At 60.9% G+C, this 16,543-nt stretch overlaps 1 protein-coding gene across 1 annotated transcript in view; it reads left to right on the top strand.

The window, feature by feature from the left end:
• Window positions 1-16,543, top strand: part of ZFPM1 (zinc finger protein, FOG family member 1) — a 36,080-nt gene that overhangs the window by 15,039 nt on the left and 4,498 nt on the right. The window contains exons 2-5 of the mRNA XM_066327461.1: window positions 84-215; window positions 2,682-2,771; window positions 12,344-12,477; window positions 15,433-15,535. Coding sequence (XP_066183558.1) covers window positions 84-215; window positions 2,682-2,771; window positions 12,344-12,477; window positions 15,433-15,535 — 459 coding nt within the window. The remainder of the gene's footprint in view (window positions 1-83; window positions 216-2,681; window positions 2,772-12,343; window positions 12,478-15,432; window positions 15,536-16,543) is intronic.

Genomic DNA, 16,543 nt, shown 5'->3' with positions numbered 1-16,543 from the left:
CGACTGGGAAAACCCCACCTCGCCCCCGGCATCTTTTCCCCGCGGTTGTCCCCTCCCTGACCGCGCTGTCCTTGTCCCCGCAGGTTCCCTGGCAGCGATGGAGGAAGGCGAGGACGCCCCGATGGGGGACAAAAGCCCCTCGGAGAAGGACGGGGCCACCTCGGACTGCGAGGGCTCCGCCGAGCGCGACACCTGCAGCCCCCCCGGCAGTGACGGTGAGCCCCGGGGCTGTCCCTGCTGTCCCCTCCCCACCGGGAGGGGCTCTGCCACCGGAGCAACCTGCAGGGCGCTGTCTGTGCTGGTGGGGCAGGGTGTTAATTAGCTAAGGATTAAGCCTGGGGCTGGTGGGTCAGTGACACCCCGGTGTCCCTGGGGGGCTCCGTCCCGCTGGCGGGTGGCAGGACAGCCTTGGGGACAGCCCAGGGTTGTAAAGTGTCCCTTGGGGAATGAAGGGACGCCCTTGGGGTGTAGAGTCACATAATTGGGGTGTAAAGGGACCTCTTTTGGGATACAAAGTGACCCTTTTGGGGTTTAAAGTGACCTTTTTTGGGGTATAAAGTGATCCCTTTTTGGGATTTAAAGTGACCCCTTTTGGGATATAAAGTGACTCTTTTTTGGGGTATAAAGTGACCTCTTTTGGGATATAAAGTGACTCTTTTGGGGGGTATAAAGTGACTCTTTTTTGGGGTATAAAGTGACCTCTTTTGGGATATAAAGTGACTCTTTTTGGGGGTATAAAGTGACTCTTTTTTGGGGTATAAAGTGACCTCTTTTAGGGTATAAAGTGACCCCTTTTGGGATATAAAGTGACTCTTTTGGCATATAAAGTGACCCCCCCCAGCCCAGGTATGCAAAGTGACCCCTTAGGTGTAAAATGACCTTTCCCCCCACCTTTGGGGTGCAAAGTCACGTTCCTTTAGGGTGCAAAGTGTCCCATCCCAGGGATGCGGAGTGACCTCTTGGGGTACAAAGTCACATCCTTTGTCACGTCCCTTGGGGTGCAAAGTCCCCCCAGCCGAGGGGACAAAGTCACATCTCCGGGTGTACCGAGTGACTCCCCCGGGGTGCCAACAGCCCCAGAGGCCACAGGTGGTGGCCCTGGCCGTGCCAGGGCTGGGCTGGGGGCACGGGGCTGTTGGTGGCACCGCGCTGCCCACGCTGCCGCCAGCCTGCCGCCGTGCCGAGCCGTGCCGAGCCGTGCCACGCCCCAAAGGTGGCTGCGGCTCGGGGCCGGGCTGAAAACAGTCCCAGATATCCTTTAAGTTCCTTCCTGTGGAGGTGGGGGCAAATCCCAATCAGTTAATGTTTGCAGTGCCCTTTGAGATAACCGCGCCGGGGCAAGGCTGAGCCGGCTCACCGAGCTGGCTCCCAGAAAACCTCACTGCCTCCAGCTGCTGGGAATGGGGGGAAAAGTGTCCCCAAAAGCTGGGCAGCAGGGCCACCACCCACCAGGGATCCACAGGGAAGGACCCCGATAGCCGGGATAGGGAAGGGATCCGAAGAGTTGGGACAGGGCAGGGGGTGATCCTGATAGTCGAGATTGGGAAGGGACACAAATAGCTGGGACAGTCAGGGACCCCAACATTCGGAGCAGGGAAGGGACCCTGAGAGCCCCAACAGCCAAGGCAGGGAGAGATCCCAATAGCCAGGGCAGGGATGGGACCCTGACGATGAGGGCAGGGAAAAGACCTCAGTAGCTGGGGCAAGGAGAGGACCCCAGGATTTGGGGCAAGGCAGGGAGTGGATCCTGATGGTTGGAGCAAGAAGAGACCCCGATTTGAGGGCAAGCACACCACCAGCCAGGACAGGGAAGAGATCCTACAGCAAAGCAGGCAAAGGAGCCTGATAACTGAAACAGGGAGCGGACCTGATAACTGGAGCAGGGAAGGGACCCCAGTATCTGAGTCAGGGAGGTCTCTCAGGCAAACTTTGCTCGGTGGTGAAGGAAAACCAGGGCTCTTATCTGATGGGGGAGCTGGGCTGGGGGCGAGGAGCCGGGGCCGGGGCGCGGAGCTGCACCTGGCACTGGCCTGCCTCGATAAAGAGGTGATAGCAGAGATAAGGCCCAGCAGCAATAACGGCCACTAAAGCTTTCAGCGCGATGGATAAAAATCGATATGCCAGGCACTTTGATTTATAGCCAAAAATAATAGGACTTTTATACCCGGTGATTGATTTATTTGATGTTAATCATTGCGCTTATCACCTGTATTAATAATCTCCAGTGGCGGTGACGTCACCCCTGGGCGGCCGCGGTGGCGCCGATCGATTGGGCTCCGAGCTGCTCGATCCGCCTGGGACAGCCAAGGCAAACATGTACTTTGGGCACTAATCTGCCACACTGTCATATGCAGATTGGCCTTTTATCGGCCCATCTCCAGCAGCAGTTAATGGAGAAAATAATTGTTATCAAGTTGCTATGAATACGCCGCAAATAGAGCCGCGAGGGGAGCGGGGCTGACGTGGGGTGCCACGGCCGTGACAGGGGGGTTGGGGTGGGTTGGGAGGTTTTTTGGGGTGTGGGGTCTTCTCAGGGGGGTGGGGGTTTTGGGCACGGTGGTGTGAATCCCCTCCCTGTGCCCATTCTGGTCCCAGGGGCTGGTGGGATTCCCAGCTTCCTGTGGAATGGTGCCTCTGGAATTCCTTGTTCGTGACCTGCTGCCTTCCCCCTCCTGCTGCAGAGTCCAGAGATGCTCTGGAGAGTCCGAAGGAGCTGGAGAAGCCGGAATCTGGAGAAAACCCCCAGGAGCAAGACACCTGGAATGGGCCAGGTGAGTGTCTGGATGTGGGGCCGGTCATCCTGCTCCATCCCAGTGTCCTGACTGGACCTGCTGGAGCAGCCCTCCAGCATTCACCTCCTCTTGCAAACACCAGTCTGAGGAGGGACTGGGAGCTGGGCAGGCTGCAAACCCCACAGCTCCTGCTGGAGGGGAGCTGTGAGGTGATGGTTGTCATCCCTGACACCCCCGGGGTGCTGTTGGCACGGTAAAACCACGGATTTGGGAGCAGCAGGGACGCCACCCCCACAGCTGCCATCACACCCCCTGGCACTGGCAGGGTTTGGGCCCGTCCTGCGTCGCACCAGGGCACTTCACCAACATCCTGGCAACCACAAGAGCGACGCTGGGGTGGTTTGGTGATGGTTATCAAAACCCCAAGGAGCGAATTCAGCCTCTATCTCCCCCCGGTATCTGCACGCCGGGGCCGCGGGCACTGGGGAGCCCGGGCTGGCCCCGTGGGCACCCCCTGCCCTATCACCCACCATCTCCAAAGCCACGGGCTTACAGGCGTGTGCCACACGGAATCACGGAACGGCTGGGCTTGGAAGGGAGCTCTGGAGATCAGCCAGCCCCAGGCAGGGACACCTGGAGCAGGTGACAGAGGGACACGTCCAGGTGGGATTGGAATGTCCCCAGACAGGGAGACCCCCCACCCTCCCTGGGCAGCTGTGCCAGGCCTCTGCCACCCTCCATGGGAAGAAGTTTTTCCTTGTGTTGAGGCAGAACTTGCCGTGGTTTAATTCGTGGCCGTTGCTCCTTGGTTGGGGTTGTGGGTTGTTCCGCCGGGAACGGCTCCTTGCAGCCGGATGGGGATGGGACAGTGGGATCTGAGCTCCCAAAGAGTGAACCTGCCACATTTTGGGGGCCTGCCCACACCCTGCTGCTCCCAGAGGGGAGCTCCCAGCTGTGTCTGGGAGCGTTGGGAAGCGGTGACCCCTCTAGAGGACGGCGATCTCCCTCTGGGGGTGGGTGCACCGGGCAGGTCCCGCTGTGTCCCCAAGGCCACCGGGCTGCGGGTGCTGCAGCAGCCCTGGGAAGGGGTGGCTGCCAGCACACGTGCTCCTGCAGCTGCCCAAATCCCCACGGCCTGGCGGGAACCCCGCTCCCCCTTCCCGGCCCTGCCCAGGGGAAGCTCCTGCCGACCCCGCTGATATCCCGGCCCTTCCTGCGTGCCGGGCAGGAAGAGCTGCGAGGCCACCCCCTGCTCCTCCTTATCTGCTCCCAGCCCTTTGCCCCCAGGATCCTGGGGCAGGGCAGGAGGGGGCTGCCCCTCCAACCCCACAGATCCCCCCGTTCCTCCCCTGTGTGGGGTCACCCCATAACCCCCGAGCTCCCCAGAGGAGCCTGGCCGAGGCCACGCGCCTCCCCTTCCCCCCCTCCTCTCACGGCCGGGTTATTTGCATCCTTTATGCAAAAGAGATTTTATTATCGGCCTCTGGCAGCCCATCTCTATTCTGGTAATTGGAGTGGTATTAATTTCGGCGTGGCGGGGAGTTGCCGGCGGTCCGGCGATGCCGCGCCGATTGGGTGTTCCTCCTGCCCCAACCGCCGCGATAGCCCCGGCTATCAGGAGCTCTGCAGGCTCGGCACTTATCAGGGATGGAGCTGGCGAAAAGGGAAGCTCGGAGCAGCCTGAATTTTCTGCTTTATCTGGCAGGATCCGCCGGGTGTCAGCGGAGGCGGCCGCGAGGATGCGCCGCGCCGGGGCGGGGGGAGAGCCAAGGGGAGTTTTGTTGGGGCCTCCCCGTCCCCCAGGGGAGGTTTGGGGGGTCACTGGGTCACCCCCGCTGTGGGTTGGTGCTCCCAAAGGTCATCCTGCTGGTTCTGGCTTGCCAGGAGCTCGCCCTGGGGCTCCCTGGCCCCACGTGGGGAAAGGGAGAAGGAGGGTTTTGGTTTATCTTTGAAATGACCTCGTTGCCTGGAGGGGGCTGCAGCTCGTCCGGCTGATGGGCAAGTTCCCAGGAGCTGGAGGCCGAAATCCTGAACTTGGGAGCTTTTTTTGGAGGTGCCACTCCCTCATCCAGGTTGCTGGGACACCCTGGCTCTGTTCTGTTTCCCAATGGGATCATGGGATGGAGCGTGGCCATGCTTTGTGCTCACTCCATCCTCTGGCGGGGCTGGAGACAGGATGTCCATGCTTCCCAGATTCCCCCAAACCATCCCAAATTCCTTCCCCACAGCCTCTGCATCCGTGCTTCAGCTTTCCATCTTTGCCCCTCATTCAGGTTTGCTCTGGAGGAGGGCAGGTAGCAGAGAATTTTGGGGAGCACCCACAGCCTCCCATTCCCAACCCAGGGCTGTCCCATCCTCAGCAATTCCGGCCACTTTTCCCAGAAGGATAAGATGGAAAAACTCTGGCAAATATCACATGGAGCTGGGGCAGGAATGCAGCAGAGCAGGGCCCTGCTGAGGGCTGCTCAAGCTCATGATGAGTCTCCAGAGAATTCCCACTGGGAGGCTGCAGCCCCCGGGAATCCTGGATTCTTGCCTTGCCACCAGGTGGGATGAAGCGTTTTTGCTTTTGTCCCGGTGGGAACACCACAGGCAGGGACAGGATTGGAGGAGATGTGACCGAACCCCAAGTGGCTTTTGCGTTATCCCACCCAGCCCTGTCCCTGTCCTGGGAATTCCCAGGGAATTCTTCACCCCTTTCCCTACATCAGCATCACTCTTTGCAGCTTCACCTTGCTGAACCCCAAGCCCTGCTGCTGTCCTGCCAGTATGGGCTTTATTTAACTATTAATTACTAATTATTAAGCATGAATTTAATATTAACATTTCCCCTGGGCAGCAATGATGGCTCTGGGTTGATTACAGAGTTGGGGCTCCTCTCCTGATCCCCCAAACCCATTCTCACCCCCATCCTCCATATCAGGCCAGCACACAGCAACTCCTCAATTATTTTTTTTTTTTTGGTGCATCTAATTAAAACTCCCAAGTCCTTTTCTTTTTTTTTTCCCCCCCTCTCTTTCCTCCCAGCTCCCCCTTCCCTCCGGCTCCCCTTCAGTTGTGTTTATCTCCCGCCTCAATAATCTCCAGCTGCCCAGAGTTTGTCTGGAAACCTCAAGGTTTATTATCGGGGCGAGCAGGGCACAATGGGGGGGACAGCTCGTCCAGGGGAGGGGACACGGCCACATCCCTCCCCCTCCACCCTGGTATGTGTGGGTGGGAAAAAATTCTTCCAGCTATTCTGCTTTATCTGCGCTGGGAAGGGAGCAGCAGAGAGTTGTGTCACTGGGAGATTGCTGGGGCATGGGGGGGAGTTGGGATTCAGGGAGTCGGCACCCCCAGAGAATCCCAAAGCAGCCCCCTAAATCCTCCCCCTGCCCCGGAGTGGGAGGGCAGCAAACCCTCCTGCCAAGGGCAGCGGCATGGGGACGATGCCAGCAGTGGTGGTGGCACCTGGCATCCCGGATTTGGGATGTGGAAGAGCGCCTGGCCCTGCTGGGGGACACGTGTCTGGGGTCACTGCAGGGTGGAGGGGACAGTTTGGGGACACTGATGTGATGAAGGGATGCTCCAACTGGTCTGGGGACGTTGCTGAGTGGAAGGATGATCATACCAGTCTGGGGGCAGTGACAGTGAGGAGGGATGCTCAGGGTGATGGGGACAGTGACAGTGAGGAGGGATGCTCAGGGATTTGGGGACAGTGACACTGGAGGGATGCTCAGGGATTCTGGGGACAGTGACAGTGAGGAGGGATGCTCAGGGTGATGGGGACAGTGACAGTGTGGAACTATGCTCAGGGATTTGGGGACAGGGACAGTGTGGAGGGATGCTCTGGGTGTTTGGGGACAGTGACACTGGAGGTATGCTCAGGGATTTTGGGGACAGTGACACTGGAGGTATGCTCAGGGATTTTGGGGACAGTGACACTGGAGGGATGCTCAGGGATTTGGGGACAGTGACACCGGAGGGATGCTCAGGGATTTGGGGACAGTGGCACTGTGGAGGGATGCTCAGGGATTTGGGGACAGTGGCACTGTGGAGGGATGCTCAGTGTGATGGGGACAGTGACAGTGAGGAGGGATGTTCAGGGTGTTTGGGGACAGTGACACTGAGGAGGGATGTTCAGGGTGATGGGGACAGTGACAGTGTGGAGGGATGCTCAGGGATTTGGGGACAGTGACACTGAGGAGGGATGCTCAGGGATTTGGGGACAGTGACACTGAGGAGGGATGCTCAGGGATTCTGGAGACAGTGACACTGGAGGTATGCTCAGGGATTTGGGGACAGTGACACTGGAGGGATGCTCAGGGGTTTTGGGGACAGTGACAGTGAGGAGTGATGCTCAGGGTGATGGGGACAGTGACAGTGAGGAGTGATGCTCAGGCATCTGTTCCCATTTTCCCTTGGGAAGGAGAGCCGTGTCTTGCCCTCTGCTGGTGACAGCCCTGAGGGCGATGCTGTCAGGCTGGTGCTGATTGACAGCTGTCAATCACTCACCTCCTGCTCTGCCCTGGCTGAATCTGAGCACCGGTGGGGATTTGGGGCTTGGAACCCCCTCCTCCATCTGGGTACCCCCTCCTGGAGGTTCTCCCACCCCCCAGAGGCCCTTGGGGCTGTGCAGGGACCCCCGTGTGGTCCCTTTCCGGGCGGGATATCTTCCCTCTGCATCACTCCGGGGGCCCCGCATTCCCCTTCCTCCCCCTCTCTGGCTTCCTGCCCCCCCAGTGCCCTCTTCCCCCCGCCTGGGCACAGCCAGGGGTCCCAGCAGCCCCAGGAGAGGGGACAGGACGAGGACAGGGTGTCCCTGGCACGGGGGTCCTGCAGCCTGACAGCCACAAGGAAGCCAGGAAGTTTTCCTCCTTCCCATCCTTCCTGAATGCTTTCTGGTGTTTTTCCCCGTGTTTATTCCTGTCCCCAGCCCTGTGGTCACAGGTCCCGTGTGTTTCCTGGTTGTCCCTCATGAGGAGGACCCCTGGGAACAGGAACTGCCTTGGGAGGGAGCACCCCGGGCATGGGAACCCCTTGGGATGGGGTCCATGGGTGGGGACAGAGCAGGGACAGGGCGCCCCTGGCACAGGGGTCCAGGCAGGCCCAGGGAAGCCGGGAAGTTTTCCTGCTTCCCATCCTCCCTGAGCCTTTTCTGACCCTATTCCCAGTGTTTATATCCCCATCCCTGCAGGCACAGGTCCCATTATTTCCTGGGATGGGAACCCCTTGTGACGAGGGATCACACCCCTGGGGATGGGGACCCTCTGGAGACCCTCCCAACCTCATCCCAGCAACACCCCAAAGGCAAATGTCCTATCAGGGAACGCTTATCAGCCCATCCTGCTGGGGCAGGGCAGCCCAGCTTCCGTGGGGTGATCCCGGGGCACACGTGGCACGGCCGGCGCCTGCCAGCTGTGCCCCACAGCTGGGGAGCGGGGAGCCCTTTGGGGGTGCAGCCCCTCCCGGGTGTCCATCCCCACTCCGCAGCCCCCCCGGGGCCGGGTGGTGCCCGCTGCGGGCACGGGGCAGGGCCCTGGCTGCTCCATTATCCGGGGGCAGGGTTCAGCCCGATAACGAGTCGCTTTTGGACTCGGGCAGCAAACAATCAATAAGTGGCAAGCGATGGGCAGGAGAGATAAAGGCAGAAATCCCCCCCCTGGGCTCCTGCCCCACCGAGGTGTCCCCAGCACCCCAAACCAGGGGGCTCTGCCACAGCCAGCCCCTCTCCACCCTCAGAGCCAGCCCAGGCTGAGCCCAAGCAGGCGCAGCCCAGCGAGGCTCGATTGAAACCCTCCTCACTCCTTTGTCGTCCCCAAGGCTGCCCTGATTACTCGAGCACCCGGGACGGCAAAGCCGGGATAATCTCCTTAGCCCCTTTGGAGAGATTTCCCTTTGTGAGCGGAGGTGAAGAGTGGAGATGCTGCGTGTTCACAGCTTAAGACTCTTCCCAATCGGCTCCCTCCATCTTATCGGAGCGGTGCCATCACATCATTGCAGTAGTTGAGTTGTCAGGATTTATTCCTTCCGCCGCGCTCGCGCCGCTTCTAAAAACAGCAGCTGCGGCTGGGACGGGGCCACCGCGGGGAACTGGGGGGAATTGGGGCTTCTCCAGCTTGGATTTCCGCAGGGAGGAGTGGGAGAGCCGTGAGAGGTTGGGTACCCATTGATGGATCCATCCGTCATCCCTCCGTCCCACTGCCAGGCCAGCTCCTGCAGCCACCCACGTTTCGCTCCTGGATGTTCCAGAGGTGCAGCCACATCCAGGCACCCACTTCTGCTTTCCTCGCAGGAGGGAAGGGCAGAGGGCCCCCAGACAGACCCACCCATCCCATCCCAAGCTGCTCCCACGTCCCTTTGCCTCTGCTGTGCGTCCACAGCACCGGAGACACATCCGAACTGTTCGGTCCCTTGGCAGGGATCTGGGCTCGGAGATCCCTCCATCCATCATCCATTTCCCAGTGTCTCCATCCCCAGGGCAGGAGCTGGGGCTGGATGTGGCCCGTGCCCCCCCAGGCTGGCACAGGGTGCTGAATGGAGCGGGAAGCAGGCGGCTGATCCCGGGATGTGATCCCATGACGGACTGATAGCTGTATTTATACCCTGATAGTATCCAGGCAGCTGCAAACACTGCAGGGCCCTCGGAGCCCCGGTGCCCACTGAGGGGCAGAGCACTTGGTCTGGATGTGCTTCAAGTGCTGTGGGTGCAGCTGAGGCAAAGGGATCGGGATGGGGTGGGATGAGTGCGTTTGTCTGGGGGCTCTCTGCCCTTCCCACGAGGAAAGCAAATGGAGTTGCCTGGATGTGGCTGCATCTCCAGAGCTTCCAGGAGGAGCTGGCCCAGCTCCATGCTGCTCCCAGCAGTGCCATTCCTCTCCCTGGCCGTGGGAATGCTGTGGTCACCGTGCCCTTGGGCTCTGGCCGTCCATCTCCATCACACCCCTGAGGAAGGCTCAGTGATGCCTCCCTGGAATTGTGCATCCCCACAGGTTTCCTCCCTCCCCTGTGGCCAGCCTGGACCCTCGGGATGGGCAGGAATTCGGGGGCCTGCCTGGCCGTGGGGTGGTGACAGGATTAATCTTTGCTCCCGGCACAGCTCAGCCGATTCCTTTGGAATCTCGATGGGAAGATAAGGTGGGAGCAGCCCCGTGTTCCCGGGGTCTGTGTCACACCACGCAGGTGCACCTGGCTCTCCGGGGGCTTTTCCCTCCTTCTTCCCTTCCTTCCTTCCTTCCTGCTGCTTTTCTCTGCGCCCCAGAGCAAACAGGCCGGTCCCTGCCCGATTTGGTTAATGAGCCGGGAGATAAGCGCTGCTCCCGTGATAACGAGGGACCGATGGCCAGGTGAGATTCCCGGGGGCTGTTCACCTGCCAGGGGATCCCACAGGGAGCTGCAGCTCGCAGACTTTGCTCCAGGACACCCCAGGGGCTGGCAGCAGCTCTTCCCAACCTCGCAGGCGGTGGGATGTGGTGGGATCCATGGTGGGATCACTCCCTGCAGCCTGGTGGTCCCCACGTGGGGACACAGCTCGCTGGCTTTGGGCTTTGTTCCCGGTGTGGAACACACACAGCACGCCCCAGGGCCCTCCCCATCATTTTCCCTCTCAGCAGTGCTGTGTGTGTAGCTGGAGGGAAAAAAAAAAATCATCTTTTCCCTCCTTTTCTTCCCTCTCTGTGTCACCGTGGGCTCACGCAGGGGGCTCTGGCTGGCACAGGGACACTCATCCCTCTGGAGGAGCCCTCAGCACCCCCGAGCAGGGCTTCAGCAGGGCTGGTGGGGTTCCAGCACCCCGTTTTCGGGCGGGTGGAGGCCGCGGGGCGCTGGCAGGAACGGGGCCGGCTCCGGCAGCACTATTTTTGTCCCCCTGTCTGGAACGGTTTTCTCTTTATCAGCGCCTGCGTGTTTTCTCTGCTGGGGATTGATACACACAAGATGAAGTGCTCTGACATGGGAAGTGTCAGGCGAATGCTCTTATCTCGGAGACATGGTCTCCTGACCCAAACGCCGCTGATTACCAGTGAGACGGGGGAAGGGGGGCACCCAGGGGGGGTACCCACAGGGGGGACGTGCCGTTGGGCTCCGGGTCCCCAAAAAGCAGCCGGGATATTCGGGGTGACAAAGGCAGAGCGGGTTTAAACCCCTCTCCTGGGGGTTTAGGGGAGCAGGGGCAGCTCAAGGGCTGCTGAGGCTGGAGGGAGTCCAGCAGTTTGGGGGTCAGGTGGGGAGGTGCTGGGAATGTGGAGCAGTGTGAGGGAAGCGTATGGGAAGTGCTGGGAATGTGGAACTGACTGTCCCACTCAGCCCCCGAGGCCACGCCGGTGGTCACTCTGCTCCCTGCCCACCCTCAGTCCTTTCGCTCTGCTCCCTGCCCTTCCTCAGGCTGTGCCAGGGAATAAATCCCAACAGCTCATCCCTCCCCCTGCTCCTCCTGCCCACGCTGAGGTGGAGCTGCTGAGGAAATGGGCAGGGGGATGCCAGGGATGTGCGGGATGTGGGCTGGGAGGATCCCCGGGATTCAGGGCAGGCACAGCCCGTGCCGTGCTCACTCCCCAAACCCCTGTGCAGGGATGAAATCCCAGCTAGAATCAGGGCTCTCGGTGGCTTTGGGAGCACTCCAGGCTGTGGGGAAGGGCAGCTGAGGCAGAGCCCAGCAGCAGTGGGGGCTGTGGCACAGGGATGGATGGAGGGTGACAGGGACCACCCTGGTGACCCCAAACACCTCGGGGAGCCTGGACACGTCCCCAGCGCTCCCGCTGGGCAGCGGGATTTGCCGAGGTGGCACCGGCTGCCCCCTTGGGATGTGCTCCAAGCAGCCCCCAGCGGCCCGGGGTGGACGGAGGGCACCCGTGGGTGCGGGTGGCCCCTGGGCGATGGGCAGGTGACACCACCCAGCGCTCCCAGTCGCTCACCTCAGCTCACCCCAGCGCCGGGAGGATCCAGATGTCAGCCCTGCTAATAAACACATCAGATTTCAATCTCCGCAGCCATGGGATCGCTTTATCCTCCCCGCGCTCCCGGCTCCAAAGGCAATTCTGCCTTCAGCCGGCGCTGCCTCCTCCCTGCCCACGGCTCCCGGGACCGGCTGCGTCCCCTCGGGGCTTCGGGGGGCTCTTTGGGGATGACCCCGGGGTGCTCGGAGCATTCCCGGCCGCACACGGGCCGGGTTTGGCTCGCTGTCCCCGGGGAGAGCAGCTCGATTTTTTGGGGGAGACAAGCAGCCAGCGAAGGGCAAGGCAGCACATCCATCTGGGTATTGGTTACCTGCCATCTTATCTGCGCTCCCAAAGACAAAGGCACAGTTAAAACATTTTCGAGCAGCCTTCATAGCGTATTCACATGTTATCTAACCCATTAAACCAGAGCCTTATCAGATAATCAAAGCCATTAAGCCCTGAAGCCGCTGCGACTTTGGGTGCGGGGATGGGAAACGCTCCTTCCGCTCCTCAGCGCCGGCTCCGGACCCCCCTGGCCGGGCCGGGACCCCCGGGAAGGGGCTGGATCCCCCAGGGGACACCCAGCAGCACCTCCCGGCTCCGCTTGGCTGCCCACATCCCGCAGGATTTGGGGTGCCGCGGGCCAGGGGGGGTTTTGGGGCACATCCCGCTGATGCTGTGCGTGTCTCCCCGCAGAGGAGCTGGAGCTGGAGGTGCAGGATGGGCAGAGACGGGTGCGGAGCCGCAGGAGCCTCCCCGAGGGCTTCTCCTGGGGCCCCTTCCAGGGCAGCATCCACAGCGAGCCGGCATCACCGGGCCACGGCGACACGGTAAGGAGCACCCCCGAGGGGATGGTGACAGGGCAGGTCCTGAGGAAACAAATTCTTTGGGAATAGAAGTCCCTGCTTGAGCTCCTCACGCCTGGGAATGTCCCGGTTGGGGTGCCCAGGAGGTTTCCCTGCCAGCGTCCCCACGGGCAGGGGACAGGGTGACAGGGTGACAGGGTGCTGCCATCCCTCGTGCACAGGCGGCTCGGTGGTGTCCCCACAGAGGAGATGGCATCTGCCTTCCCCACCTCAGGTGTGCTCCCTGGGGACTCTGCTTGTGCCTGGAAAGGACCAGCAGCCGTGGGGATGGGACAGGAGAGGAGCACAGAGGGGACACTGCTGGCTGCTGGTGCCATCGCTGGGAGGAGCAGCAGAGCAGAGAGGTGTCCATGAGTGTGACTCCGGGTGTTTTCAGCCTCTGGATCCTCCATCCCAGCCACATCCTTCCCTCCACACCCCCCCCGAGCTGCACACAGGCAGCTCCAGCCCAGGATCCTCAAGCCCTGGCTCCATCCCCACCTCTTCCTCCTCCTCCTCCTCTCTCCTTTGCTCTTTTTCTTTTTTTTTTTTTTCTTTTTTTTTTTTTTAGCTCAGGCCCGTTTATCTTTGCTGAATTAAATCCTTGATTAACCCTTATCTGCCCAGTTTGGCTCCCTATCTCCCGGTTGGCGCCGTGTGTCCAGACACCCGGTACAGGATGATTGATTTCCCCAAGATATGCGCAGCTTTTTTTCCTGATACTTCATTTATTGTCTAAATATTTTTGCTCCCATTTCAGCAGCTCCCTTATCGAGCCCGGCTGATGATTCCCAGCCCTGCTCTCCTCTGCCACTCTCCTCCCTCCCTATCTCTGCTCAGGGAAGGGAGGAAGGAATTGCAGCCCCATCCCTGATAGGGGCTGTCACCCTCAGGTCCCTTCCTCTTTGTTGCCGGCGGCAGCAGGGGGGTTGTGTAGGGGGTCTCCCCCAAATCCTGCCCGGCTCTGCTCTTCATCTCCGCGTGGGAGATGATCCCAGATGATCCCACTGAGCTTTCAGGGGGAGCTGGGAGCACTTTAATATCCCGTGGCGTGGAGCACCATGTGTCCCCATCGCCTTGCTGATGGAGAAGGAGAATGAAGAGGAGGGGAAAGAGGAGGAGGAGGAGGAGGAAGATGCCTACCCGCCCTCACCTGCTCCCACAGGCTTCCCCTAAAAGATCCTTGCTCGGGAGGGTGTGGAAAGCCTCCGTGGGCAGACAGCTCAGGGGTGCGCAGGGAAGGTGAAGCCACTCTGGGAGTGTCCCCCGAGCCCACCCGTGTCCCGTGTCCCCCCCGGGCCGGGCTGCGGCGGGGGCAGGGGCCGTGCGGATGCGCCATCCCGGCGGATGCGGAGCAGATAGGGTTTCCGATGGTTATCAGGAGCTGCGGAGCGGAGACAGCGACCTCTTTGTTCCAGGGAGAACAAGGAAGGGCTTCACACCGGGGCTGGGGCCGCCGCGGGGAGCCGCAGGGGCACCCCGGGGTGCTGGGAGCACCTTGGGGTGCTGCGGGGTCCTGGGGGGCACGGGCACCCCTCTCCATCGGGGGCTACCCGCAGGTCTCCCCGTGCTGGGAGCGAAATTCCAAAGGGATCCTTCTCTCCCTGAGGGTGCTCCACCCGTGTGGCACCAGCAGTGCCCATCCCTGTGTCCCACGCTGCGGGTCCCCAAAGCCCCCAGCCCCATTTCCAGTGTCCCTAGGGCGGGTTTCCCCACCACTATGAGAGGTGCACACCCCTGTGTCAGTGTCACACCTGTTTGCCAGGGTGTCACACACGTGCCAGGGTGTCACACCTGTGTGCCAGTGTCACACCCATGTGCCAGTGTTGGTACACCAGTGTGTCACACACGTGCCAGGGTGTCACACCCACGTGCCAATTTGGTACACCAGTGTGTCACACCTGTGTGCCAATGTGTCACACATGTGCCAGTGTGGTACACCAGGGTGTCACACATGTGCCAGGGTGTCACACCTGTGTGCCAATGTCACACCCATGTGCCAGTGTGGTACACCAGTGTGTCACACATGTGCCAGAGTGTCACACCCGTGTGCCAGTGTCACACCCATGTGCCAGTGTGGTACACCAGTGTGTCACACATGTGCCAGGGTGTCACACCCACGTGCTAATTTGGTACACCAGTGTGTCACACCTGTGTGCCAATGTGTCACACATGTGCCAGTGTGGTGCTCCAGTGTGTCACACATGTGCCAGGGTGTCACACATGTGCCAGGGTGTCACACCTGTTTGTCAGGGTGTCACACATGTGCCAGTGTGTCACACCTGTGTGCCAATGTCACACCCATGTGCCAATGTCACACCCATGTGCCAGTGTGGTACACCAGGGTGTCACACATGTGCCAGTGTGTCACACCTGTGTGCCAATGTGTCACCCATGTGCCAGTGTGGTACACCAGTGTGTCACACATGTGTCGGGGGCTTTATCACGCTGCCAGCACTCGGCTCCTGGCAGTGATAAGGCCCCAACTGGCTGCGACTGTCAGGCTGAGTTGGAGGGGTTGGAAATATTGGGATGGATAATTAGATTTCATATCGTTACTGCAGCAGCCATCGGAGGATCAGGGAGATTAATTTCCCCCCCCCCTTGTGCTCATTAATATTCATTAGAATGCAGGGAGGCTGAGCTGGGCACGGGCTGAGCAGGGAGTGCTGTGACCCCCTGGCAGCCCCTCAGTGTGACCCCAGCCCGTTTTGGGGACTGCTGTGACCCCCTGGCAGCCCCTCAGTGTCACCCCAGCCCGTTTTGGGGACTGCTGTGACCCCCCTGGCAGCCCCTCAGTGTCACCCCAGCCCGTTTTGGGGACTGCTGTGTCCCCCTGGCAGCCCCTCAGTGTCACCCCAGCCTGTTTTGGGGACTGCTGTGTCCCCCTGGCAGCCCCTCAGTGTCACCCCGGTGCTGATCCCTGTCCCTGCCCCACAGAGCCCCCCCGTGACGCTGGTGCTGGGGGACGAGAGCTGCTGGCTGTCCTGCCTGCCCCTCGTGCCCAGAGAGCCCGATGCCAACGCTGTCATCTACAGGAAGGGTTGGTACTGGGGGCACTGCGGGTGGGAGGGGTCCCCATCCGTGTCCCCTGTCCCACTGCTGGCTGTCCCTGGGCTCAGCCCTGTCCCAGCTTCCCTGGCTGGCTGCTGCCAGCGGGGCTGGGCAGGGTCCCGGCAGGGAGGGGCACAGGGATGGGACAAGGATGATGTAGGGATGGACACAGGGATGGACACAGGGATGGACACAGGGATGGACACAGGGATGGGCACAGGGATGGCTTTAAAGATGGGCACAGGGATGGCTTTAAAGATGGGCACAAAGGTTCAAGGACGGGCACGGGGATGGACAGGAGGATGGGTGCAGGGATGGATGCAGGGATGAGTGCAGGGATGGACAAGAGGATGGGCGCAGGGATGGACAGGAGGATGGATGCAGGGATGGATGCAGAGATGGGTGCAGGGATGGGCGCAGGGATGGACAGGAGGATGGATGCAGGGATGGATGCAGGGATGGACAGGGGAATGGGTGCAGGGATGGACAGGAGGATGGGTGCAGGGATGGATGCAGGGCTGGATGCAGGGATGGATGCAGGGATGGATGCAGGGATGGATGCAGGGATGGACAGGAGGATGGGTGCAGGGATGGATGCAGGGATGGGTGCAGGGATGGACAGGAGGATGGGTGCAGGGATGGACAGGAGGATGGATGCAGGGATGGATGCAGGGATGGACAGGGGAATGGGTGCAGGGATGGACAGGAGGATGGGTGCAGGGCTGGATGCAGGGCTGGATGCAGGGCTGGATGCAGGGATGGATGCAGGGATGGATGCAGGGATGGATGCAGGGATGGACAGGAGGATGGGTGCAGGGATGGATGCAGGGATGGGTGCAGGGATGGACAGGAGGATGGGTGCAGGGATGGATGCAGGGATGGGTGCAGGGATGGACAGGAGGATGGGTGCAGGGATGGATGCAGGGATGGGTGCAGGGATGGACAGGAGGATGGGTGCAGGGACGGGCACAGGGATGGATGCAGGGATGGGTGCAGG

Source organism: Sylvia atricapilla, chromosome 12 (assembly GCF_009819655.1).
Source record: "Sylvia atricapilla isolate bSylAtr1 chromosome 12, bSylAtr1.pri, whole genome shotgun sequence".
NCBI lineage: Eukaryota > Metazoa > Chordata > Aves > Passeriformes > Sylviidae > Sylvia > Sylvia atricapilla.
Note: the sequence above shows the minus strand (reverse complement) of the source record. Positions and strands in the feature narration are given on the sequence as shown.